This window comes from Panthera onca, chromosome C2 (assembly GCF_046562875.1).
Source record: "Panthera onca isolate mPanOnc1 chromosome C2, mPanOnc1 haplotype 2, whole genome shotgun sequence".
NCBI classification, from domain to species: domain Eukaryota; kingdom Metazoa; phylum Chordata; class Mammalia; order Carnivora; family Felidae; genus Panthera; species Panthera onca.
Window position 1 is genome coordinate 87729809 of NC_138347.1, and position 21764 is coordinate 87751572.

General features: G+C 38.5%; 1 protein-coding gene across 1 annotated transcript in view; it reads left to right on the forward strand.

Annotated features, from left to right (window-relative positions):
* KCNMB3 (potassium calcium-activated channel subfamily M regulatory beta subunit 3) overlaps positions 1 to 20030 on the forward strand; it is a 30857-nt gene extending 10827 nt beyond the window's left edge. Inside the window, exons 2-4 of the mRNA XM_060639262.3 lie at positions 13361 to 13552; positions 17431 to 17629; positions 18792 to 20030. Coding sequence (XP_060495245.2) covers positions 13361 to 13552; positions 17431 to 17629; positions 18792 to 19172 — 772 coding nt within the window. The 3' untranslated portion in view covers positions 19173 to 20030. The remainder of the gene's footprint in view (positions 1 to 13360; positions 13553 to 17430; positions 17630 to 18791) is intronic.
* Positions 20031 to 21764: the final 1734 nt, after the last annotated feature.

The window sequence follows — 21764 nt, forward strand, 5'->3', positions numbered from 1 at the left end:
TTTTTTTTTTTCTTTAATATATGAAATTTATTGTCAAATTGGTTTCCATACAACATCCAGTGCTCATCCCAAAAGGTCTGCATATTTTTCTGATTCAGCACATTGAATATATCCTGCCACTCCTTTCTGGCCTGCCAAGTTTCTGTGGATAGGTCTGCTGCAAACCTGATCTGTCTTCCCTTGTAGATTAGGGACTTTTTTTTCCTTTGCTGCTTTCATGATTCTCTCCTTGCCTGAGTATTTTGTGAATTTGACTATGATATGCCTTGTTGATGGTCAGTTTCTGTTTAATCTAATGGGGGTCCTCTGCGCTTCCTGGATTTTGATGTCTGTGTCTTTCCCCAAGTTAGGAAAGTTTTCTGCTATGATTTGCTCACATAACCCTTCTACCCCTATTTCTCTCTCTTCTTTTTCTGGGACCCCTATGATTCTGATGTTCCTTTTTAATGAGTCACTGATTTCTCTAATTCTTAAATCGTGCTCTTTTGCCATAATCTCCCTCTTTTTTTCTGCTTCATTATTATCTATAAGTTTGTCCTGTATATCACTGATTCTCTGTTCTGCCTCATCCATCTTTGTCGCTGCTGCATCCATCTGTGATTGCAGCTCAGTTATAGCATTTTTAATTTCATTTTGACTATTTTTTACTTCTTTTATCTCTGCAGAAAGGGATTCAAATCTATTTTTGACTCCAGCTAGTATTCTTATTATCGTGATTCTAAATTCTGGTTCAGACATCTTGCTTGTATCTGTGTTGGTGAAATCCCTGGCTGTCGTTTCTTCATGCTCTTTGTTTTGGGGTGAATTCCTTCATTTTGTCTTTTTTTTTTTTTAATATATGAAATTTATTGTCAAATTGGTTTCCATACAACACCCAGTGCTCATCCCAAAAGGTGCCCTCCTCAATACCCATCACCCACCCTGCCCTCCCTCCCACCCCCCATCAACCCTCAGTTTGTTCTCAGTTTTTAACAGTCTCTTATGCTTTGGCTCTCTCCCACTCTAACCTCTTTTTTTTTTTTTTCCCTTCCCCTCCCCCATGGGTTTCTGTTAAGTTTCTCAGGATCCACATAAGAGTGAAACCATATGGTATCTGTCTTTCTCTGTATGGCTTATTTCACTTAGCATCACACTCTCCAGTTCCATCCACGTTGCTACAAAAGGCCATATTTCATTCTTTCTCATTGCCACGTAGTATTCCATTGTGTATATAAACCACAATTTCTTTATCCATTCATCAGTTGATGGACATTTAGGCTCTTTCCATATTTGGCTATTGTTGAGAGTGCTTCTATAAACATTGGGGTACAAGTGCCCCTATGCATCAGTACTCCTGTATCCCTTGGATAAATTCCTAGCAGTGCTATTGCTGGGTCACAGGGTAGGTCTATTTTTAATTTTCTGAGGAACCTCCACACTGCTTTCCAGAGTGGCTGCACCAATTTGCATTCCCACCAACACTGCAAGAGGGTTCCCGTTTCTCCACATCCTCTCCAGCATCTATAGTCTCCTGATTTGTTCATTTTGGCCACTCTGACTGGCGTGAGGTGATATCTGAGTGTGGTTTTGATTTGTATTTCCCTGATGAGGAGCGACGTTGAGCATCTTTTCATGTGCCTGTTGGCCATCCGGATGTCTTCTTTAGAGAAGTGTCTACTCATGTTTTCTGCCCATTTCTTCACTGGGTTATTTGTTTTTCGGGTGTGGAGTTTGGTGAGCTCTTTATAGATTTTGGATACTAGCCCTTTGTCTGATATGTCATTTGCAAATATCTTTTCCCATTCCGTTGGTTGCCTTTTAGTTTTGTTGGTTGTTTCCTTTGCTGTGCAGAAGATTTTTATCTTCATAAGGTCCCAGTAATTCACTTTTGCTTTTAATTCCCTTGCCTTTGGGGATGTGTCAAGTAAGAGATTGCTACAGCTGAGGTCAGAGAGGTCTTTTCCTGCTTTCTCCTCTAAGGTTTTGATGGTTTCCTGTCTCACATTCAGGTCCTTTATCCATTTTGAGTTTATTTTTGTGAATGGTGTGAGAAAGTGGTCTAGTTTCAACCTTCTGCATGTTGCTGTCCAGTTCTCCCAGCACCATTTGTTAAAGAGACTGTGTTTTTTCCATTGGATGTTCTTTCCTGCTTTGTCAAAGATGAGTTGGCCATACATTTGTGGGTCTAGTTCTGGGGTTTCTATTCTATTCCATTGGTCTATGTGTCTGTTTTTGTGCCAATACCATGCTGTCTTGATGATGACAGCTTTGTAGTAGAGGCTAAAGTCTGGGATTGTGATGCCTCCTGCTTTGGTCTTCTTCTTCAAAATTACTTTGGCTATTCGGGGCCTTTTGTGGTTCCATATGAATTTTAGGATTGCTTGTTCTAGTTTCGAGAAGAATGCTGGTGCAATTTTGATTGGGAGCATTGAATGTGTAGATAGCTTTGGGTAGTATTGACATTTTGACAATATTTATTCTTCCAACCCATGAGCAGGGAATGTCTTTCCATTTCTTTAAATCTTCTTCAATTACCTGCATAAGCTTTCTATAGTTTTCAGCATACAGATCTTTTACATCTTTGGTTAGATTTATTCCTAGGTATTTTATGCTTCTTGGTGCAATTGTGAATGGGATCAGTTTCTTTGTCTTTCTGTTGCTTCATTGTTAGTGTATAAGAATGCAACTGATTTCTGTACATTGATTTTGTATCCTGCAACTTTGCTGAATTCATGTATCAGTTCTAGCAGACTTCTGGTGGAGTCTATCGGATTTTCCATGTATAATATCATGTCATCTGCAAAAAGCGAAAGCTTGACTTCATCTTTGCCAATTTTGATGCCTTTGATTTCCTTTTGTTGTCTGATTGCTGATGCTAGAACTTCCAGCACTATGTTAAACAACAGCGGTGAGAGTGGGCATCCCTGTCGTGTTCCTGATCTCAGGGAAAAAGCTCTCAGTTTTTCCCCGTTGAGGATGATGTTAGCTGTGGGCTTTTCATAAATGGCTTTTATGATCTTTAAGTATGTTCCTTCTATCCCGACTTTCTCAAGGGTTTTTATTAAGAAAGGGTGCTGGATTTTGTCAAAGGCCTTTTCGTTTTGTCATTTTGAAGGGAGAAAAGGAATTAATGAGGTAGAAAAATTAAAATTAAAAAAATTAAAATTAAAAAAATATTAAAATTAAAAAATTAAAAACACACACATTCAGAAAAAAAATTGAATAAATGATGCTAGATCCTAGGTGTGTTTTGGTTTGGGTGTTGAAAGTGGTTTGACAGATTAGAGAAAAAAAGGGGGGGGGGGAAGAAAATCATTTGAGAATTTGAAAAAATGAATACACTGAAGTAGACTAAAATGAAATGATGGGAGTAAAATAGAATTTGAAAAAATTTACACAAAAGTAAAAAATATATTAGGAAAAAATTAAAGAAAAATATTTTTAATAAAAATTAAAAATAAAAATGAATTTTTTCTCTTTTTATATTCAAAAAGAAAAGAAACAAAAAAGAGAAAAAAGAGAAAAAAGAAATCGTTTGAAAATTTGAAAAAGTGAATACACTGTAGTAGACTAAAATAAAATGATGGAAGTAAAATGGAGTTTGAAAAAATTTACATAAGTGCAAAAAACATAGTAAAAAATTTAAAGAAAAATATTTTTAATAGAAATTGAAATTGAAATTGAAAGATTTCAATTCAAAGAAATTGAAAAAAATGAAGTTTTTTCACTTTCTGCATTCAAAAAAAAGAAATGATAAAGAAAAAAGAAAACAAGGAAATTGTTTGAAAATTTGAAAAGGTGAATACACTGAAGTAGATTAAGATAGAATAATGGAACTAAGATAGAATTGTAAAAAATTTACACAAAAGTAAAAAATATAGTAAAAAATTAAAGAAAAATATTTTTAATAAAAATTGAAAATAAAATGAATTTTTTCTTTCTGTATTCAAGGAAAAGAATGTGTAAAAGAGAAAAAAAAGAAAAAAGAAAAAAAAAAGAAAGAAAATTGAATAGATGGACCTGCTAACAGATTGAAATAGGACTGAAATTACTTCGTTTTCCCCTAGAAGTCAGTCTATGTAGCGCTTTATAGTCCATAAACTAAGCCGGTGGTGAGACTTGTATTCTTGAAGAGCGAGGTTGGCCCAGTTGGGCGGGGCTCAGTGAAACAGCTCCGTTCTCCACTAGATGGCGCTGCTAGCCTAGTGGGGTGGATTGTTGCAGGGCTTGTAGATATGTATGCGCATGCACGGGAGCGGTGAAATGGCATCATCCAGATATCCAGTCTCTAGTATGGGAATTTTTCTCTCGGATCAGCAATCGCACACCCATCCTGTCTTCAGCTTTTGTCCGCTCTTCGCTTCTTCACTGTCCGTGACCAAGCCCCAGGCAGTACCTCTCTCCCAAGTTTTATCTCAGATGAGGCTGTTTTCCCTGGCCCCTTACTTCCAAAGGACTGAGGCTTTGACCCATTCCGCCCCTCTGTGGGAGGGTCTCGCCGAGCAATGGCCGAATGCCAGCTGTACCCAGGAACGCCTGCTGGACCCTGCTGCTGCCGGTGCCCCGAGACTGCAGCCAGGTGCCAGCCCGCCCCAGAAAAAGTTTGTGAGATAGTGTAGCAGCAGCTTTTCAGGGACTGTGGAAAATCACAACACACATCTGGCACCAGGCTTCACCCTTAATGACCTTGTTCCAGCACCAGCGAATGTGGCCGCCTTCTGGGGTCTGCTGGGACCAGGTGGCTTCAACAGTCTCTACCAAATGTCCTTCCAGCAGTGGAACCGCTTTTCCCCGTGTGGCTCGAGAACCTCCCAGACCCCACTCTGTTCCTGGGGATTCGCCCTTCCCACCAGAGCACTGCCAGGTATCGAGCTGCAGAGTTGCAGCCTTTGCGCTCCCCTTGTTTACAGTCCTAATGGAATTTAAACCCTCTCCTTTCTCCTTTCTCCCTTTTTAGTTTAGTCCCTGCGGCTATTTCCGATTTTCCACTTTCTCTCCAGCTGCTTTTGGGAGGGGTGCTTTTCCCATATTCTCCCCTGACCCAGTCTCCGTCCTCTCTCTGCCTGCAAAGGCGACTCCCTGCCTGCCACCGGCTTCTCTCTCCCCAAGTTTACCTCTCTGTGCCACGTACCTGCTGAATTCTGTGGTTCAGTTTGTGCAGATTGTTGTGTTAATCCTCCAGTTTTCTAGGCATGTTAGACGGTTTAGTGTTGGTCTGTCTATATTTCATGGACGCGAGACACACAAAAAACTTCCATGGTGTTCCGCCATCTTGGCTCCTTCCCATGACTTTTTCATTTTATAACTGGAAGTCTATACTTCTTGTACTAATTCATTAATTAATTAAGAGAGGGGGGGGTGCGGGGAGAGAGAGAATCCCAAGTAGGCTCCACGCTCATCATGGAGACTGACATGACCCTGGGATCATGACCTGAGCTGAAATTAAGAGTTGGACGCTCAAATGACTGAGCCATCCAGGTGCCCGTGGAAGTCTGTACTTCTTGATTATCTTCCCCTATTTCGCCACCACACCAAACTTCCCTCTGGCAACCATCAACTTGTTCTCTGTGTCTTTGAGTCTGGGTTTTGCTTTATTTGTTTTGTATTTTAGATTTCACATAAAACTGAAATCATACAGTATTTGTCTTTCTCTGTCTTATTTCAATTAGCATCAATATCCTTGAGGTTGATCCATGTTGTCACAAATGGCCAGATTTCATTCTTTTTTTTACGGCTGAGTAGAATTCCAATATATATCTTCTATATCTTCTTTATGCATGCATCCAATGATGGACACTTAGGTTGTTTCCATATCTTAGTATTATAAGTAACGCTGTTATGAACACAGGGGTACACCTATCTTTTCATATTAGTGTTTCATATTCTTTAGATAGATATCCAGTAGTAGAATTGCTGGATCATATGGTAGTTCTCTTTTTAGTTTTTTGAGAAACTTCCACACTGTTTTCCCTAGTAGCTGCACCAATTTACATTCCTACCAACAGTTCACATCCTCACCGATACTTGTTACTTCTATCTTTCTGATTCTAGCCATTCTGACAGTTGTGAGGTGATATCTCCTTATGGTTTTGAATTGCATTTCTCTGATGATTCGTGATTTTGAACACATTTTCATGTGTCTGTTGGCCATCTGTATGTCTTCTTTGGAAAATATTCAGATATTCTGCCCATTAAAAATTTTTTTTAATTATGGTTTTTTAAAGTTTATTTATTTATTTTGTAAGAGAGAGAGAGAGAGAGATATAACAAGTGAGGGAGGGGGAAGGAGAGAGAGAATCCCAAGCAGGCTCCATGCTCTACACTGTGCCTGACATGGGGCTCCATCTCATGATTACGAGATCATGCCTTGAGCTGAAATCAAGAGTTGGATGCTTAACTGACTGAGCCACCCAGGTGCCCTCTGCCCATTTTTTTAAATTGGATTTTTAAAGTTGTTATTGAGTTGTATGAGTTCTTTATATATTTTGGATATTAACCCCTTATTGGATATATGATGTGCAAATATTTTCTCTCATTTGGTAGATTGCCTTCTCATGCAGAAAGCTTTTGGTTTGATATAGTCCTGTGTGTTAGTTTTGCTTTTGTTTTCCTTTTCTTTGGAGTTAGATCCAGAAAAACATTGTTAAGACCAATGTCAAGGAGCTTTCTGCTTATGTTGTCTTCCATGAGTTTTATGGTTTCAGGTCTTGCATTCAAGTTTCTAATCCATTAAAACAAATTTTTTTTTTTTAAATTTTATTTATTTTTGAGAAAGAGAGACAGAATCTGAAGCAGACTCCAGGCTCCTAGCTGTCAGAACACAGCCCGATGTGGGGCTCAAACTCATGACCTGAGCCGAAGTGGGATGCTTAACTGAGTCACCCAAGCACCCCTGTTTTCATCCATTTTGAGTTAATTTTTGTATATGATGTAAGATAGTGGTCCAGTTCCATTCTTTCACATGTAGCTGTCCATTGATTGAGGAGACTGCCCTTTCCCACTGTATATTCTTGTCTCCTTTGTTGTAAATTAATTGACTATATAATCCTGTTTTTATGCCAATACCACATTGTTTTGATTGCTTTAGGTTTGCAATATAATTTGAAACCAGGCAGTGTGATACCTCTAGTTTTGTTCTTTTTTCTCAAGATTGTTTTAGTTATTCTGGGTCTTTTGTGGTTCCATATAAATTTGAGAATTATTTGTCCTATATCTGTGAAATATGCCATTGGAATTTTGATAGGGGTTGTACTGAATCTCATTGGTTTGGGTTTTTATGGGCATTTTAACACTATTCATTCTTCTAATCTATGAGCACAAGATATCTGCATTTATTATTTCTTCAAGTTGTTTAGTCAATGTCTTATAGTTTTCAGTGTACAGATTTTTTTTCCTCCTTGGTTAAATTTATTCGTAGGTGTTTTATTCTTTTTGTTGTGATCATAAATGGGATTATTTTCTTGATTTCTCTGATAGTTTGTTATTAGTGTATAGAAACACTACAGATTTTGTATATTAATTTTGCATACTGAAACTTTCTTAAATACATTTGATAGTTCTAATAGTTTTTTGGTGGTCTTTAGGGTTTTCTATATATAGTACCATGTCATCTGCAAATAGTGATGGTATTTCTTCTTCCTCTCCAGTTTGCCTCTTATTTCTTTTTCTTGCCTAATAACTGTAGCTAAGAGTTCCAATATTATATTGAATAAAAGTGGGCATACTTGTCTTGCTCCTGATTTTAGAGAAAAAGCTTTCAGCTTTCACCACTGAGTATGATGTTAACTGTAGGCTTGTCATATATAGCCTTAATTATGTTGAGGTACTTTCCCTCCATACCCATTTCATCAAGAGATTTTATCAATAAATTGATGTAGAATTTTGTCAAATGCCTTTTCTGCATCTGTTGGGATGATCATATGGTTTTATCTTTATTAAAAATTTTTTTAAAAAGTTTATTTTTGAGAGACAGAGAGACATAACATGAGTCGGGGAGGGGCAGAGAGAGAGGAAGACAAAGAATCCAAAGCAGGCTCCATGGGGCTTGAACCCATGAACTGTGAGATCATGACCTGAGCTGAAGTTGGATGCTTAACCAACTGAGCCACCCAGGTGCCCCTTATCTTTCATTATTTTAATGTGGTGTATCATATTGATTGATTTGCATATGTAAAACTGTCCTTAAATCCCTGGAATAAATCCCACTCAATCATGGTGTATAATTCATTTAATGTTTTGTTGAATTCAGTTTGCCAATGTTTTGTTGAGAATTTTTACTTCTATGTTCATCAGGGATATTGGCCTATAATTTTTCTTTTCTACAACTCTGGGCTTCATTTGTTTTCTTTTTCTAATTCCTTTAGGTATGAAGTTAAATAGTTTCTTGTTTCTTGAGATAGGTTATACTGCTATGAACTCCCATCTTAGAACTGCTCTGGCTGTATCCTGTTGATTTTAGTGTGTCATATTTCTGTTTTCATTTGTTTCTGGGTATCTTTAAATTTTTTCCTTCGATTTATTCTATGATCCCATAGTTATTCAACAACATGTTGTTTTATCTCCATGTATTTGTAGTTATTTCAGTTTTCTTCTTGTATTGAATTCTAGTTTCATACCACTGTGGTCAGAAAAGATGCTTAATATTATTTCAGTCTTCTTGAATTTATTGAGACTTGTTTTTGGCCTACCATGGGATTTATCATGGAGGATGTTCCATGTGCATTTAAGAAGAATATAAATTCTGCTGCTTTTGGATGGAATGTTCTAAATATATCTATTAAGTCCATCTGGTCTAATGTGTTAAGGCCAATGTTTCCCTATTGATTTTCTGTCTGGATGATTTAGCCATTGATGTAAGTAGGGTGTTAAAGTCTTCTATTATTTCATTGCTGTCAATTTCTTCCTTTTAAGTCTATTAATATTGGCTTTATTTTAGTGCTATGTTGGATGCATATATATTTATAAATGTTATATCTTCTGACTGGATTGACTCCTTTATCATTACGTAGTGCTCCTTTTTGTCTTTCATTACATTCTTTGTTTAAAGTATATTGTGTCTGATATGAGTATACATACAGCAGCTTTCTTTTTATTTCCATTTGCATGAAATGTCTTTTTCCCACCCTTCACTTTCAGTCTGTGTGTGTCTTCTGACGTGAGTCTCTTGTATGCAGTATATAGATGTGACTTGTTTTTCTTTTTTCTTAATCCATGCAGACACTCCACATTGATTGGAGAATTTAGTATGTATACAATTAAATTAATTATTGATAAGTGTGTACTTATTGCCATTTTGTTAATTGTTTCTGGCTGTTTTTATAGTTCCTCTCTGTTTCTTTCTTCTCTTTTTCTCTTTCCTTATATTTTGATGAATTTCTTTAGTGTTGTGTTTACATTCCTTTCTCATTTTTGTATGTATGTATTTACTTTCAGGTTTTGCTTTGTGGTTACCATGAGGTGCACACATGTCATCTTATAACAGTCTATTTTAAGTTGATAGCAACTTAAATTTGAACACATTCTAAAACTACATTTTTACTCCTCTTTTCCTACTTTATTATATTTTTTAATTTTTTTTCATGTTTATTTTTGAGAAGAGAGAGAGCATGAGCGGGGGGAGGAGAGAGAAAGAGGGAGACACAGAATCTGAAACAGGCTCCAGGCTCTGAGCTGTCAGCACAGAGCCCAATGTGGGGCTCGAACTCACGGACCACGAGATCATGACCTGAGCTGAAGTCAGATGCTTAACTGACTGAGCCACCCAGGCACCCCGTCCCTACTTTATATTTTTGATATCACATTTTACATGTTTTCATTTTACGTATCTCTTAACTAATTATTATGGTTTTAGTTCATTTTACCACTTTATAAATGATCAATCCACTACCTTTGCTTTATATTTACCTGTTCCAGTGAGGGTTTTTTTTTTTTTTTTGGTATGTTTTTTTGTTATTAGTTAGTGCCATTTCTTTTCAGCAAAATGAAATCCCTTTAACATTTCTTGTAATGCCAGTTTAGGAGAGATGTACTTCTTTAGCTTTTGCTTATGTGGCATACTTTTTAATCTCTCCTTCAATTCTGAATGATACTATTGTCGGGTATTGCTTGGTTGGAATTTTTTTTTTTCTTTCAACATTTTGACTATGTCAGGCCACTTCCTTCTGGTCTGCAAAGTTTCTGCTGAGAAATCTATTGAGAGCTTTATGGGGTTTCCCCTGTACATAACAATTTGTTTTTCTCTTGCTTCTTTAAGTTCTTTATTTGAATGTTTGTCATTTTAATTATAATGTGTCGTGATGTGGATCTCTGTTTGTCTTATTTGGAGCTCTCTGGGCTTCCTGGAGCTGGATGTCTGTTTCCTTCCTTAGGTTAGGGAGTTTTTCAGACATTATTTCTTCAAGTAATTTTTCTGTCCCATTTTCTCTCTCTTCTTTTGGGACCTCCTATAATGTGTATGTTATTTTACTTGATGTTGGTCTCTTAAGTGGTCTTCATTTTTTAAAATTCTTTTTTTCTTTTGTTGCTCTGTTGGGATGAGTTTTATTGCTTTGTCTTCCAGCTTGCTGATGTGTTCTGTTTCATCCAGTTTGCTCTTGAACCCCTCAAGTGTATTTTTCAGTTCAGTTATTGTGTTTTCCAGCTCTGTGACTTCTGTTTAGTATTTTCTTATAATTTCTCTCTCTTAGTTCAAGTTCTCACCTTATTCATTCATTCTTCTGAGTTTGGTGAGCATCTTTATGACAATTACTTTGAATTCTTTATCAGGTAGATTACTTATCTCTGTATCATTAAGGTCTTTTCATGAGGTTTAGTGTTGTTTTTTCATTTGGAACATATTTCTTTGTTTTCTCATTTTGCTTGACTCTGTGTTTGTTTAGGCAAAACAGCTACTTCTCTCAGTCTTGAAGGAGTGGCCTTGTGTAAGTGATAAATGTTCTTGTTCACCCTTTCCCCAGCTCTTGGTTGTTTCTCAAAACTTTGTGGTTGTCTAAACTGCCTGATTTATTCTTTGTATGTCCCAGCTGTTGAGGGTGTGTTAAAACCTGTCAGTGTTCCAAGGGAAGGAATTTCATTTAGCACCTAGTTTAAGGCTGATTGGAAGCCAGACCCTCAGGCAGCAGCTATAAAAGTATGCAAATATATACAGTCCTGAGGGGCTGCGATTGGAAACCTAGTTGGCCTTCAGACAAAGTGATCTAGAAGTGTCTCCCAGATGAGAGTTGCAAAAACTGGGGCTCCAGACAAGTGTATAAGCTCCTTTCTGGGAGGTCTTGTCAAGCTACAGCAAGACCAAGAGGGTGTGCAGGGATTGTGTATCCCTGCTTGTGTTCCCTGGGAGTGCCTCCTTAGCCTCTAGATGTGTAGGGAACCTGAAGCCTGTACTTTAGGCTGAAGCTCCAGGCTAAGGAGATAGTCCCTTTTCACAGGAAGATTGTGTATTTTAGTCTGCTATCTGTGCAGTACCTTGGGGGGTGGTGGCCTACCAAGAACTTGTCTTTCTAATCATTACATTCCAGTGGCACTCAGGAACAGCAGCCTCTTGGCCACCAGGGTCAGGTGATCAAAGGTGTCCCCTGTGTAGATGCTTCCCATGCACACTGAAATTATGCCAGTTTTCTATATCAACAATTATAATTGGGTCTGTTAAATCAATATATGAGAAATGCAGAGGCCTTATAATAAGCCTCTTCATGTGTAGATTCTATGGGTATCTTACAATAAACCTCTGGGATGCCTTAATATGAAGCAACTAAAATCTAGTTTCAGAACATGAGGGAAAAGATGGGATATTGGGTATTGGAAACCCACAAAATATCCAAATCTTATGGCTGAAACTCTTAATCTATCATACTTGTTCACAAATTATAAAATGTGCTGGCTCAAATTTCATTAAAAAAGTTTTTTCCTCTTCCCATTTTCTGAGGGTGGCATGATTGAAAGTGAGTGAAATATCAGAGGAGACTAAAAATCTCCAAACCAGGTCTTGAACTCAGAGTAGTATTAACCAGGGAGTGTTGCTGTCCTCTGAAGCCAGTGCTTCCTGGTGTAGGCTCCTGGAACATCCTGGATAGCCTGACATTCCCCTCACTCTCTTTGAATTCTGAAGATGTTGCCAGAGAGAAGAGGAGCTAGGGAGAGAAAGGAGAAGGATGTGGGATAAAGTATAAAATATACTTTTGGAAGAAAGCAAGTAGCAATTCCCTTGACAGGGTTTTTACTCAGCTTTAACTTTTAGTAAGCTTTTTAAGCAGCTTGATGGTGCCTGAATTTCTACTATTATAGCTGCATTCATTTGGCTTAAGATTTCGATAAGACTCTTAAAGTGGAAATACCTCTGGGACTCATATGCCTAATGAGCAAGGAGTAGCAAACCAATGACATTGACCATAGGAAGTGGTGGGACTCTGGCAAATTGGAGAATACATCCCTGTCCATGGGGACAGCCTCTGTTTGGCTTGGCCAGCTGCTCATAGGCAGGAGTATGGGATCTTATGATATTTTCAAAAGCTAGTAATCAGTTTATGAGAAATTTCATGATTTTTAAATTGTTAGCAACTAATTCCACATTGAACACACACACACACACACACACACACACAAGGCCAAACAAAACACATTTGTGGGCTGGATGCTGTCCATGGGTCACCAGTTAGCAACTTTTGTTTTGGACTTTACTGTTCACTGGACCCCCCACTGTGAAATAATTTATCGCATCCTTTGCTGGTACAGAACAGAGGGAAGGAGAGAAGAAATGCAGGACCATTCACACAGAGCTGTGAGTGAACAGAGAGGACATGAGGGGTGAGGGGAAAGAAAACAGCAGTGAAGGCTTCATTATTCTGAGTGGACTGACCATGGGTCACCAAGCCCCATAGTAGATATGCTGCTTTTCCAACAGCTGAACATAAAAGAACAAGTCAAATCCTACTATTTCTGGATGCTGTTAATTCCAAACCTTTTAAGTCATTCTTTACATATGGAACTCATAAAATAGTGTAAAAATCATTTTCATGGGTAATGTGCAGTATACCTGACAGAGAAGTAAGCTCCTAATACTTATTCACATAATACAAATGAAAACTACAGACAGGCAATTCTTTCCTAGTCATTGATTAAACAGATCTCTAAAGACTTCCTTATGATTGTTTGTTATATGTAAGAAATATTATATTATATTACATTTTATAACACATAATTTTAGCTTGTTTAGATGGACTTTTAGCCAAGCTCTGAACATGGGATTTCATGGTGTTGCACTGAACCTGCTCACAAACCTGAGGTGGACAGCAAATGGGATCATCCCTCCACCCACCATGGGTTGGTATATGTTTCCATTTCTCTATGGGCTTATTGAAATATCTCCTTCCTACTTCCTCCAAAGGACAGCCTTTTCTGCCTCAGGCAGAAATAGAAATATAGACCACGATGATGGAGACTTACCAGATGTGCACAAGAAGCTGCCATCCAGTGCTGGAGAGGACCGAGCCTTGCTGCTGGGCTTTGCAATGATGGGCTTCTCAGTCCTCATGTTCTTCTTGCTTGGAATTACCATCCTAAAGCCTTTCATGCTCAGGTAAGAAACATAGAAAGGAGACCCAGAATTTTCAATTCGGATCAGATCCAAGCACAGTGGTAGAGAAGAGGAAGCTGGCTTTGGCCTCTTCAGCCCTCCTGACCACTGTGTAAGGGACGATAGAATCACCTGTTTCGTTATCAGTGCTGGGAGGCAGTTGGGTGTAGAGAAAGGTGTGGTAACAAAGTGGAAGATACTCCTTTACCACTCCCCCTTGTCAATTTGAAAAGTACTTCCAACAGCTGATCCATAAATTAGATATGCATGGAAGGAATAAATTCTTCCTTTAACAAGCAGATATCATAGGGAAGGGTTAATTTAAGTCTTCTATGTGAACATAATAAAAGTTATTTAACTCTGAGTTTTTTGAGTTTGACAATATCTACCTAGCACATAGTAGTTGCTCAATAAGTGTTTCTTCCCTTTTGTTTTATTCATTATTAAATACAGCAAATAACAGTTACCATTTATTAAATATATACTATATGCCAAAATATACTATATTTTATCCTATTTAAATCTATAGCAAACCTATCATGGTAGCATTATTTTATCATTTTAATTTTCATTTTATTTTTTTATTTTTATTTTTTAATGTTTATTTTTGAGAGGGAGAGAGAGACCACCAGCAGGGAAGGGGCAGAGAAGTGGGGAGACAGAGAACCCCAAGCAGGCTCTATACTGTCAGCACAGAGCCTGACGTGGGGCTTGATCTCAGGAACTGTGAGATTATGACCTGAGCTGAGACCAAGAGTCTGATGTTTAACTAACTGAGCAACCCAGGCGCCCCTTAATTTTCATTTTATAAATGAGAAAGCTGAGGCTCAGTCCAAGTAACTTGCCCAAGGTCACCTAGCCAGTAAAGAACTTGCCTGTCATTTTGATATAAGACTCCTGGTCTCCTAATACTTAAATGAAGTTTGTAGCAATGGGGGTGGGGGATGGGAGGTTTCATTAGGGCAGGGGAGGAGCTGTTTAATTTTGGAGGATACCTTTTACAACATGGGGTACTTTGAGGGAGGGCAGTATTGGGTAGGGGGACAGCAAGGGGCACTTTCCCTTTTGTTAGCCAAAGAGTGATAGAAGGCCCAGGGAGAATAGGGAGAGGGAGGCCTAGGAGTTAAGAAAAAGGATCACAGAATAGGAAGTAGGTGTCCTGCTTTTGTCATTTATCAGATTCATCTCCTGCCATTCCTAAGTTACTATTAGGGCAATAGTGTGGAGGTCACCATCACTACAGAACACAGTGCCACTATTAGAAGCATTCAGGAGAATTTTCCCTCTGGTATTATCACCATGTTCTGCTTCTCATCATCCAGCTTACTTTTATTTAGTAGACACCAGGAAACTTATATGTGGTTATACTTCCTTCATTGCTTTGGCTGCTAGGAAGCTCAGAGCGAAATTTGTGGCCCAGTTCTCATAACTGTAGGGGATCTTATGGTTTTCAGTTTACATGCTTTACCTTACTCTTGACTTCTAGCTTTCTACCTTCCTTTTTCTATTACTCCATTATATGTAGAGAGATATCTATCTATCGCCTATCTCTGTCTACCTACCTACCTACCTTCCTACCTGATCATCCATCCTTCCTTCTATCCATCCATCCATCCACCCATCCAATCATCAATCTAGCTGCATTACACATACCTACGTAAGCTGAATAAATTGTGTGTGTGTGTGTGTGTGTGTGTGTGTGTGTGAGTGCGTGCTCATGCATGTGTGTGCATGTGCATAAGTGCTTGTGTGCAGGTCCAGGTCAGATTATTTTCTAAAATGTGATAATTTGGGAGATGTTTTGAGGATACCTTCTGCAACCTGACACCAAACTGTTGCTCGTATTTAAATTTTACTTTGCTAAGCATTTCTGGAAATTGTTTGCTTAAAGTAATCGAGTGCTTAAGAGTGGTGAGTTCTCATCTGTCTCTTGCCTTGTGATTTTGTGCCACCTCAGAGAGTGGTTTTGCTCCATGGAAGATGGCCTGCTCCCACGCCCTTCGACCATCATCTCTCAATCAAATGATGGATTTTGTCTATTTGTAGACAAATAGACACACAGTGCTGTTGAAAGAACATGCTCATGTTTCCAGCTCTAAATACATGCCTGGTTCCGGGTGCCTGGGTGTCTCCGTTGGTTAAGCATCTGACTCTTGATTTCAACTCAGGTCATGATGGTGCGGTTCATGAGATCGAGCCCCACATTGAGCTGTGTACTGACAGTGCAGAGCCTGCTTGGGAGTCTCTCTTTCTCCCTCTCTCTCTCTGCCCTTCCCTTTCTCTCTCTTTCAAAAAATAAGTAAGTAGACTTTAAATATGTCCCTGGCTCTCCCTGAGAGAACTGGCCTGACCCTTGTGCACAGGAAGAAATATACTGCTCTCCATAATGGAGCTTTCTGAAATCTTCAAGGAAGGTTCCAACCACACTCAGTTCAGCATTTGATTAGGATTCAGAGAGCCTAAGTTCTGACACAGACAAATAGGCAACTCTAAAGAATTATTTTAAGATGCCTAGTCTAAATAAGTCCAGAATTTAATTTTGTGGAAAAGCAGCTGGTGTTAAACCTGTGAAAGAACCTTATTTTTCATATTTGTATTTTCACTTGCCCAACATTTTATTTATAAAATTTATAAAATATATATAAAATATATTTATTTAAAAAATCCAATGATTTTTTAATGCCCTGGGCCTTGGGATTATTTTAAACTGCACTGTGTCTCAAGTTTATTATATTAATACAGCAAAATGTTTACTTATGGCCAAAGATCTTAACAGGAGAGCAGTATGAATCCAGCTAAATGAGGCTTTTCAAACATTCTAGACTTTAGAATTTGCTAATCTGACTTCTTGTGTTGAAGTCACCAGGAAATAAGGTCAGGGACCCACCTGGGTGTGAGTGTGAGGGCCCCGAGGAATGGACCTATACATTGTCAAGCATTTCTTCTTACCCTCCTTTACTTTATCTAGGACTTGTTCTCTAACAATTTCATACATATTTGTCTTTTCAACACCACCACAAAATTTTCGTGGGCAGGAATTTTGTCTACCACTTCTCATGGCACCTAGAACATTCTGTGCATGTAGTATGTGTGCAAATACACAAGGAATGTTTTCCAAATCAAACTTTCATTCAGTACAACATGTATTGAGCCTCTGCTATATGGGAGGCATGGTGCTTCTTGCTCTAAGGAACATGAAGATGAATAGGATATAGCCCCTCACCTCAAGGAACCTACTGACAGTGAAAACACAGTAAGTTTTCTGAGACATTCCTTCTATGATTTGTATTTGCCTCTTTGGAAGTAGAATGAGTAAATGGAATTGTACCTTGTTACTAAATTCTATATTGACTAAGGGTCACATTGACTGTGGTTGGAACCTTCCAAAGGCACATTTTCATCAGGACGGGCCAATGGGTGCATCTTGAGATGATAAGGAATGGAAGAGGATAAGATTTCTGAGTATGTGGTTACAGTAATATTTGTCAAAGCATGGTTCGCCAAATACCTGCATCTTAAATACTGCTGAATATACAGATTCCTGGATTTCAACTCAGATCAACTAAATCCAAATCTCTGGGTGTGAAGCCTTAGAATCCACAAATACTTCACTCTTAACAAACTCGCTCAGGTGATTCTGAAGTTTGAAAACCATTGCTGTAAGGGTTGGTGTAGTAAGAAATATGCCAAGGGGGTCATAACTGAGATGAAACTTAGCAATATGCTGTTGTTTCTCTCCTATCTCAATGTTCCCTAATCATTATGTACTTTCTGTAATGGTTCCACATTCCCTGGAAATAGACACGTCTTGGGTTATCACATTACAACTATAAAAGTAAATTTTCTAGAGGGTGAAGATCATTTATCTTTTGCAATTGAAGCATTCAGAGAGAAGAGTCGAACTGTACTACCATCCACACTCATATCACGGACGACTGGATGGACTGCGCTTTCCCCTGTGGTGTAGGCTGCCGAGGCCGGGGCGAGTACCCATGTCTTCAGGTGTTTGTGAACGTCACCCATTCAGGTCAGAAAGCTCTCCTACATTATAATGAAGAGGCTGTCCAGATAAATTCCAAGGTAATGTCAAGTTCATGTAATTAAAGAGTTCTAATTACAGCTGCCCTTCCATGCCAGACTGTCCCCTGCAGAGTGCAGTACCCAGGACCATCTCTGGCAGTAAACCCGTTTCCTTCCAGTGAACACCCCTACAGTGGTCAGATCAGGATAAATGAAGCTAAAGGCATTCTTGGAGGAAAAATGGGGGTTATAGAATGGAAAGGAATCATGCCAATTTCACACACTGGTGTCTGGAATTTACAGGCTGAGCCAGTGGACATAGTCATTTGTAGGCAGTTTTACTTGTGGAAGCCCAACTCCCCATTGTATCAAAAATGTTAAAATGTATTCAACCCATCTTACATCAAGTAAGCAATTTTTCTTATCAAAATAAATGTAAAAATTATTATAATTTTGATTTTAGTACATTTCTTGATTGGTTCATATGATGTATAGTGTACATTCTCACCTAACTATGAAAGTTAGGTTGCATCAGATTAGTTGACATACTATGCTTTGTTGTCTTTACTTACTTAGGCACTGATCAATCTGATGATCTCGGTTTTCTATTTTGGATGCAATAGTTTTTAAGGTCTCAAACATTTTTGTAGACCCTAAGCACGGTGCCTCGAGTGCCTACTGGATATACTAAAAAACCTCAGGCATTTTTGAAAAAAAATCACCAGCTGTCATATCCCTTCTTCACTGGTTCTGCCACCCAGGAACCAAAGCCCATGTAGGACCCCTCTCCGTGGGCCTAGGGCAAAAGCTTCAACATGCTATCCTTTAGGGAAAGATTTTACTGTAGGAAATCAAGACAAAGATGATAGAGGCATTAATAGGTGTTGAGAACACACAGTGAGCTCAGCAGATATTTGTTGAATGGACAAAGACCAAGGGGGCCTGCGTGGTCCTTATGAAGCTGGTCACTGCCTCTTCTGAAATATTTGTATTCTAAGAATCCCTTTCCACATTTCTGCATAGTGCCTGGAAATGGCCATATCACTCTGTGCCCTCCTGCCCACACTTCCCCATGAGCTTTACAACAGCTTTCATTAGCCTCTGAGATTGCAACTCTCCACGAATAGCTTCAGTCTGAAGCTCTTTCAGAATGAAAACTGTTGTTTAAATGCTTGGTTTTGGGGACAGTGCCCTCATCTTTCTTCTTCTTCCATATTCCTAGTGCTTTTACACACCCAAGTGCCACCGAGATAGAAATGATTTGCTGAACAGTGTGCTGGACATAAAGGAATTCTTTGATCACAAAAATGGGACTGCCTTTTCATGCTTCTACAGTCCAGACAGCCAATCTGAAGATGTCATTCTCATAAAAAAGTACGACCAGATGGTTATCTTCCACTGTTTATTTTGGCCTTCACTGACTCTGCTAGGGGGTGCCTTGATTGTTGGCATGGTGAGATTAACACAGTACCTGTCCCTGCTGTGTGAAAAATACAGCGCTGCACTCAGAGATGAGGTAGGTGGCAAAGTACCTTATATGGAACAGCATCGATTCAAACTGTGGAGTGTGGGGAGGGACAAAGAAAGGAGCAGAAAGATCTGAAGACAGTGGCCAGATTAAAGTCCTGGCCTTCAGATACCTGCAATTTTTGCACCTGTGGACCTAATGACGCCTGCTCGCAAACTAACCACGTCGAGGCAATTCAAACTAAGTACATTTCTTTTGGGAAACATTTTTAAAAAGCCTCACTATGTATTCCATTTATTCTATGAATACATACAAACTCACCATCTTTTTTCTACCCCACATTTCTTTCCACATGAGCCAAGGAAGTGCTTTTTGTCTCCACATGGCGAAATGAGCTCACAGTAGCTGTGCTTTATCTAATTTCAGCTCTAGCTGAACTTGTCTGCGTGGAAGTAAATGATGGAGGGTATCTAACCTATTGAGTACTGAACAGCCAGCCTAGATCTATGCAACACAGTTTACATCAAAACATTTCCCAAAAAAGTGCTTAGTGAAGAACAGGTCATTCACTGTTAGGAAGATAATAATCTGGTAATTTCAAAAAAATGTGGGCCGACCATTTTGCTTCACCATTCATGATAAAGGAAAGCTGCTCCTAGCAAATGGCACTGAGTTTAGAGTTCTCTGTACTTAACCTTGCCATATACCATGTAATTTTTCTTTCAGCAACATTCTCCTAGTTAATTATGCTTTCCATAAGCTCATTTCCTTCTTTGTGCACATTCTGGTGGGGGTGGGAGAGATGGCCAGAAACGTGAAGTAGGGAGAAGCTGTATTGGATGGAATTTAACATTCATCTCAGATAATCTGCAATTGTAGAAAAGTCCCACGTGGACAGTCAGCAAACATCTGTACTTTAATGACTCAACCCTGGTTATTAACTAATGAATGTCACAAGGCTCTCCCAACAAGTGCTTTCCAGAGTAAGCTGAATTGGGAATTGAAAACATGTATTTGTTCTGAAAACCAATGTGCCTCAAAGTATCTCTTCAATTTTACTAAAAAAGTTTTACATCACGGTCCACAGAAAGAATGAGACTTTGAAGCAACTTTTATATGCAGATGTAATTAAAACAGAAATTTTGATTCCAAGTAAATATTATGCCTTTTAGCAGTTAATTTCAAATCACAAATTACTGAAGAGACTGAATGATTAAATAGAGCAATATTGACTTGACAAGTAATGAACAATTTTGGTACTTTCTCCTCCTCCTAGTGTGGAATAGTAGAAAACGCATGTGTTTCAGAGGATTTATTTGAATTCATAGGTCATAACTACAGCTTTTCAGATACGTATCCCCTGGAAGTTCAGCTGAACTGAAATGAAGGTTCAAGCCTCTCTCTTCTCATTTATAAAATGGGGATAATCTCTTCCTTCATGGGGTTAAGGAAGAGACAAGGTAGAGTATATAAAACACCTTAGTTTCTTGCACCTAGTAAAAGGGCTCAAAAAATGTTAGATAGATTTTTTTTGCTAAGTTTCAATATTCAGTCAGCCTTATCCCTCTTTTGGGTATGTATCCAAAGGAAATGGAATCAGTATCTCCAAGAGACATCTGTATTCCCCTGTTCATTGGAACATTATTGACAATGGGCAAGATATGGAAACAACCAGAGTCCATTCACAGATGAATAAATTGTGATCTTACACACACACACTGTACACACATATGTGAGGTGTGTATACATATACACAATGGAATATCATTCAGTCTTAAAAAAGGAGATCCTGCCATTTGCAACGGCACAGATAAACCCAGAGGGCATTATGCCAGTAAAATGAGCCAGACACAGAAAGGAAAAAACTGCATTTCACTTCTATGTGGAATCTAAGAATGTCAAATACACAGAAGCAGAGAGTAAGATAGTGATTACTGGGGGTGTGGTCAGGTAGGGGAAATGGGGAGATGTTAATTAAAATGTACAAACTCTGTTTTAAGATGAGGTCTAGAGATCTCACGTACAGCACGATTATGGCAAGAATACTATATTGAATACTGGAAATTTGCTAAGAAAGATTTCAGGTATTCTCATCACATAGACACACATACACACAATGTGAGGAGACGATACATTGATTAGCTTGACTATAATCATTTGCTGTACATGAATATCAAATCATATTGTACACCTTAAATATATACAATTCTCATTAAAAAATAAAATAAATTCAGTCAGCCTTGGTACCTTTCACTGGACAGCCGGTTATAGGGCTAGCGTAGGGAGCTGTAGGAGAGCATTCCTTCCCCTTGTCTTGGTGAAATATAATATGCATTTAAGATTCAGAACGTGCTGCTTAAAAGGTTGCGGTAAATTATTTTGTATACCAAAGACTTTCCTGAAATAAAAGAGATGTAGGCACACATATTTTAAATCATTCTACAAATTGAGATTCTGTAGATTTCTAAAGGGCAGATCTCTATTCCATTTCTTAGTTAAGTTTTGACACCCATCTAACAACGTGCAGTTCTTGGGATTTTTCTCCTAACAAATTCAAAACCACTCGTTTAAAGCCTAAAAAGTGTGTGAAAGTGTGAAACCTAGTGTTGCAATTACCAGTTTTCCACTCATACAGTGCGGCTACTTGGTTCATCTCGTAACCTCATCTCAGGAAAGAGGAACATTATGCTTGAAGAACAAAGTCCATTTAGAATAATGTTAATTCAA